We start from the raw sequence: 6,000 nt of genomic DNA on the forward strand, positions 1-6,000 counted from the left end.
TACAGGTGGGGAAACAGGCCCAGAGAAGGGCCAAGCAGAGGCTGGGTAGGATGGGGACCCTCAGTCCTCTCTTGCTTTTTCTCATTCTCTCCTCACCCTCCCCATCTCTTTTGCAGAGCTGTGCCAGGCCTGAAGCTCAAGATTGCTGGGAAATCTCTGCCCACAGAGAAGTTTGCCATCCGAAAGTCCAGACGCTACCTCTCCCCCAACCCTATCTCATTGCCAATCCCTGCTCTGGTGGGTAGGAAGGTCTGGACTGGGTCCTGTCCCCTGGTTTAGGATTGTGGGGATTAGCTGAGAGCCACTGAAGTGGATGAGGAGAAAGGCTTTCATGCCTTGGGCCTGGAGAGGGTTTTATAATTTACCTGGGCCCTGGGGAGGAGGAACACAGATGAGTCTGACTCAGCCCCTGCCCCTTAGAAAGTGATGGTCCAGGGCTCTCATGGCTCACACCTGTAATTCCAGCATTTTGGGAGGCCAAGGTAGGAGGATCTCTTGAGGCCAGAAGTTTGAGACCAGACTGGGCAACATAGCAAGACCCTCTCTCTAAAAAAAAAAAATTTAAAAATTAGCCAGAAGTGGTGACCTATAGTTCCAGCTGCTTGGGAGGCTGAGGCAGGAGGATCGCTTGAGCCCAAGAGTTCAAGGCTGCAGTGGGCTATGATGGTACCACTGTACTCTAGCAGCATGGGCCATAGAGTGAGACCCTGTCTCTAAACAAGACCAAAGAAAGTGAAAGTGATGGTCCATTGAGTGTAGGGGTGGAGAGGAAACAGGTGAGCAGCTACAGATACCAGGAGGCAGAAAGAGCAGCTCTCCTGGACAGCCCCATGTCCCTCTGCCCAGATGGGGATAGCACCTGGCTGGCTGTTTCCAGCCAGTCTGCTTCAGTGTTTATATGAAGCAGATGATTATAACTGTTGTTTACACTGTCCCCTTCATGTGACCAACCTTTTCATGTTACGTTCAACTCTGAACTAACAGTAAGTAATAGCCAACATTGCTCCTGCGCACTTGCTATATTGCCTGTTGCCTCATTGGGACCTCTCATCAACTCTCTGAGTAGGGGCTGGTGGTAGCTCCAGCTTACAGGTGGGGCTAGTAAGGCCTAATAGATAAGTAGAAAGATTAAAAAAACACAGTCCAGGTCACACAGCTAGTGAGTTGGAGAGTCAGAATTTGAACTCAGCAGTTTGGCTTCACAACCCATATTCCGAGCCATTATGATGATGCTAAAATTTCATGCATGATTTGAGCAGGCATCGGATAGTGTTGCAGTTTGTTAAGAGTCCTTGTTATTCAAATAGTAAAGCAGCCAGAAAAGTAGAAGCTTTGCTTCAGAGACCTTTTTCTGGTCCTGGCTCTCACAATTCACTAATTGTCTAGCGTTAGGTAAGTTCCCTCTTCCCTTAATGCAAAATGGATATAATAATATACACTTTTCTGGCCGGGCGCGGTGGCTCACGCTTGTAATCCTAGCACTCTAGGAAGCCAAGGCGGGAGGATTGCTTGAGCTCAGGAGTTTGAGACCAGCCTGAGCAAGAGCGAGACCCCGTCTCTACTAAAAATAGAAAGAAATTAGCTGGACAACTAAAAAAATATATATAGAAAAAATTATCCGGGCATGGTGGTGCATGCCTGTAGTCCCAGCTACTCGGGAGGCTGAGGCAGAAGGATTGCTTAAGCCCAGGAGTTTGAGGTTGCTGTGAGTTAGGCTGATGCCACGGCACTCTAGCCTGGGTAACAGAGTGAGACTCTGTCTCAAAAAAAAAAAAATTAATAATAATAATATACACTTTTCCCATTTCGTAGAACAGTTATGAGAATCAACTGAGAAAATGTGTTAAGTACTTTATAAATTGAAAAGTTCATATTTATATAGAATTTTATTTAGAGCTTATATCCTGAATATTTCTAAACAAATTTTAAAATATTTTATAGTTTAAAATATACAGTAAAGCTATTACTACCAAATGGGGGAGGAGGATATTTTAAGAAGGGGAGGGAAGTAACTATACTAAAAATTTAGGGGACAATTTCCCAAACTGTAATCTGCAAAATACTGTTTATGCATGAAGTGATTTCTGTGATTAGTATATTTGGGAAAGACTGGCCTAAACAAAGTTTATACACTGTAGACTTTCTTGGAGCCTCTATATGCTAATTTGCATGGTGAGTCTCCAAGAAGCTCAAAGATGAGGTTTTTCCCTACCTTGTCTGGCCACAGAACCCTGTTTTAAAAAACAAAACATTTGCTAACTTGGGACCACAAAACAATTTGAGAAATACTGGTCTAAATTTAAATTTCCTTCCTAGATCATAATAACAAGAACCTCAACAATAATGTATTTCTAGAACTTTATACAAAGCACTTTCATATCCATTACCTGGTTTGATAGTTTAGGAAATGGTAATTTAACACATTAACTACCATGTGAGTTATATTTAACTCATACTAGTTTTGAGCCCGGGGCCTTGTGAAGCAAAACCCTACAGTTGGTCTGTGAAAATCTTGTTGATGTTGTTATTGTTACAGTTAATATTGACAATTTAATTCTAAAAACATGGATTGCATTGCATATAACTCATGCACAGAAAACAAGAAAAAATAACAAATCAGAAAGGATCATTTTGTTTTAATAAAACACTGTGGCCCCAGGGAAATTTTTTTTTCCACTAGTGTGGCAGTCAGTGTGTTAAGCTAACAGGGTTACTATGAATGAAAATTTAATTTAGTATTCTGAGCTTCCTGGCAGTCCAGCAAAAAAAGGAATCAGGATATGTTTTATGGTTTTCATGATGATAAGTCTAAAGGAAATGAAATATGAGTTGTCATTTTTGAGCCCATTGTTTTGGGGGAATAGGAGAGAAGAGGACATAGTCTTAAACTATGTTGTCCTGAAGTGCTTAAGTAAATTATGGTTCCTCCAATATGGTAGGAGGCCCTGCCAGCTGGAGACAGAGAAGAGCTTCCTGGAGAGTGTGGGGCATGGCCTGGTCTTCAAAGGATGGAAAAAGTTTGCACACAGAGAGATTGGGGAAAAGGGCATAATAGTACCTAGGGAAGCGACGAGCAGAAAAGTAGCTGGAAAGTATTGGCAGCTATGAACAGAACAGTGAGGACATTGATCCATCTGAAATCCTCACTGGGCTAAGGCAAGATCTCAGGAATAAGTGACGAGGCTCCCTCCATAATCTCCTCGAGCCCATAGCTTTACATGCTGGGCTGAGACTTGTCATGGATGATTAGAGCCAGAAGGGCCTTTAGTGATCCTCTGATCTGAGCTGCCCATTTTACAGATGGGAAAACTGAGGCCCCATTGGGGAAGAAACCTAGGACTGATTTGCCCCTCTGCCCTCAGGAAATGATGTACATCTGGAATGGCTACGCTGTGATTGGGAAGCAGCCGGAACTCACAGATGGGATCCTTGAGATTATCACCAAAGCTGAGGAGATGCTGGAAAAAGGGCCAGGTGACTACACTCAGGCCCTGGAACCTGCCAGGCTAGGTCAGGTCTTCACAGTTGAAGGTTCCCTTTGCCAAAATGTCCTCCCTCCCTTCTCTACCCTGGTAACTCCTTTGTCTTTCTAGACTGAGCTCCAATGTCAGCTCCTCCAAGCAGCTGGCCCTTGTCCCCTAGGTAGGGTCAAAGCCTCCTTTGGGCTCCCACAGCCCCTGGGCTTCCTTCAGTCATTGTCTCAGTGTCTGCCTTTCCTTCTCAGATGTGAGGCCCATGAGAACAGGAACCATGTCTGATTTACCTGTGTCCCCTGGGCCCAGCACAGAGTAGAGGCTCCGTGCATGTTTGCTGCAGAAATGAGCAAGCCTGTTTTCTTCCCTAACGTCCTTATTTTCAGAGAATGAGTACTCAGTGGATGACGAGTGCTTGGTGAAATTGTTGAAAGGCCTGTGTCTGAAATACCTGGGCCGTGTCCAGGAGGCCGAGGAGAATTTCAGGATCATCTCTGCCAAGTAAGTGCCTCTGCGGCTGTTCCTGCTGGGTCTCCTGGGATGGAATTGTCAGTGCTTCTCCATCCTCACGCCCACTGCAGTGGCTGACCTGTGCCAACCCCGTTCGCCACACATGTACCTGTCTACTCTGTGCCAGGACCTGGGCTGGGCACAAGGGGCACAGCTAACTCAGACCCAGCCCCCCAGGGCCACCCAATTACCTGAACAGGAGCCCACCCATGTTATTTCCAGTGAACAGTGCCCCCAGGGTGTGTGCTTCAGCGACCCTGCCCTGCCCCTGCGAGTGCACATGCTACAGAAGGCTGGCTGTGGGCGGCTCAACCTAGGATGATCAAGGCTGTGCTAGAGGAAGGCCGAGAGGACAGTAGGTGCCCTGAGGGACCTAAACATAATGGGAGGTACCAGGAAAGGCTTTTCAGAGCCAACATTGAAATTGGGAAGTTTATCAAGCAGAGGAAGCAGGGAGTGGAGCAGGTACAGGATGTGCAAGTGTCTGGACGTAGGAAAGACTCCCGAGGTTGGGGCGATGGTGCTTAGGCCCTTCCCTGCCTGTGCTGAAGATGAAAGGAGGAGGGCTAGATTGAGAAGCGCCTGGATGTTTTGTTCACGAGGCTAAACTTTATCCTGCAGACAGGAGAGAACCAGGAAGGAAACCAGGCAGGGCAGACTGGGGTTGTTTTTTTTTTTTTTTTTTTTGGTACAGGGTTTTGCTCTGTTGCCCAGGCCAAAGTGCAGTGGTGTGATCATAGCTCCCTGTAACCTCAAATTCCTGAGCTCCAGTGATCCTCCTGCCTCAGCCTCCTGAGTAGCTGGGACCACAGGTGTGCACCACCACACCCAGCTAATTTTTTTCTTTTTTAAAGAAAAAAATTTGTAGAGACTGGGTCTCTTTATGTTGCCCAGGATAGTCTCGAATTCCTGGGCTCAAATGGTCTTCCCACCTCGGCCTCCCACAGTGCTGGGATTACAGGTGTGAGCCACTGTGCCCGGCCAGACATGGGTTTTCAAAGGATGTCTCTGGGGCAGCACGGAGGGCAGGTCAGAAGGGGCCAGATCAGAGAAAGGAGATTTTCCAGTTTAAGAAACCATTCAACATGGAGAAAAGCAGGGTTGGGGCTTAGGTGAGGGTGGGCTAAGGACATGACAGGAGCCATAGGCTGTCAGGGAATTGTGGCCCAGGATACAAGACTGGAAGATTCTTCCATGGATCCCAGCCTTTCTAGTGCTAGGTAGTGGGAACCTTCCAAAATTGAAATTCAGATCAGGAAATCCTCACATAAAGTTTGGAGAAGGCTCAGGAGGAGGAACTGAAGGACGTCTCAAGGGCAAAGCATGTGAGCCATGTCCTCCTCTGTTCTGCAGTGAAAAGAAGATTAAATATGACCACTACTTGATCCCAAATGCCCTGCTGGAGCTGGCTCTGCTGTTTATGGAGCAAGGCAGAAACGAAGAGGCCATCAGACTCCTGGAATCTGCTAAGTAAGGCTTGGGGAGCCTCGATCTGTCCTTGGCTCCTCTGAGCTCAGCTCAGGAGCTGGCTGGGGACAGAAGCCCAGGCAGCAGTGAGTGGCAAGGGCAGTACGGCTGTCCAGAGAGTAGACCTGCATCCTTGGGAACTTGGCTCTCACCTGGCATAGGAAGGCTTCCTCTTCATTTACAAATGAGCAAGTAGAATCCCAGAGGCAGGAAGTGAGTTGCCCAGGGTCACATCACAAACGAGCTGCACTGCTGGTTTGAGGACCCAGGTCTCCTGCCTTCCAGTCCAGGGATCTATCTCCCAAAACCACCCCTTCAAGCTTAGGTACTAAACAGGACCAAGAGTGGTATCAGTAGGCATGATACCAGGGGTGAGGGGCTACAGATCCTTTCCATTAAGGTTAATCCTCCCATTGAGTGGGGCTAAACTTTTTTTTTTTGAGACAGGGTGTTGCTCTGTTGCCCAGGCTAGTAGAGTGCGCTGGCATCATCGTAGCTCACAGCACCCCCAAACTCCTGGGCTCAAGCGATCCTCCTGCCTCAGCCTCCC

General features: G+C 47.3%; 1 protein-coding gene across 4 annotated transcripts in view; it reads left to right on the plus strand.

Annotated features, from left to right (window-relative positions):
* Positions 1-6,000, plus strand: part of TTC39A (tetratricopeptide repeat domain 39A) — a 51,991-nt gene that overhangs the window by 44,014 nt on the left and 1,977 nt on the right. For all 4 annotated transcript variants that reach the window (XM_012639359.1, XM_012639361.1, XM_012639362.1 and 1 more), the window contains exons 14-17: positions 117-237; positions 3,363-3,474; positions 3,860-3,974; positions 5,337-5,453. In XM_012639359.1, the coding sequence (XP_012494813.1) occupies positions 117-237; positions 3,363-3,474; positions 3,860-3,974; positions 5,337-5,453 (465 nt within the window). The remainder of the gene's footprint in view (positions 1-116; positions 238-3,362; positions 3,475-3,859; positions 3,975-5,336; positions 5,454-6,000) is intronic.

This window comes from Propithecus coquereli, unplaced genomic scaffold (assembly GCF_000956105.1).
Source record: "Propithecus coquereli isolate 6110/MARCELLA unplaced genomic scaffold, Pcoq_1.0 Scaffold14, whole genome shotgun sequence".
In the NCBI taxonomy this organism is placed as follows: Eukaryota; Metazoa; Chordata; class Mammalia; order Primates; family Indriidae; genus Propithecus; species Propithecus coquereli.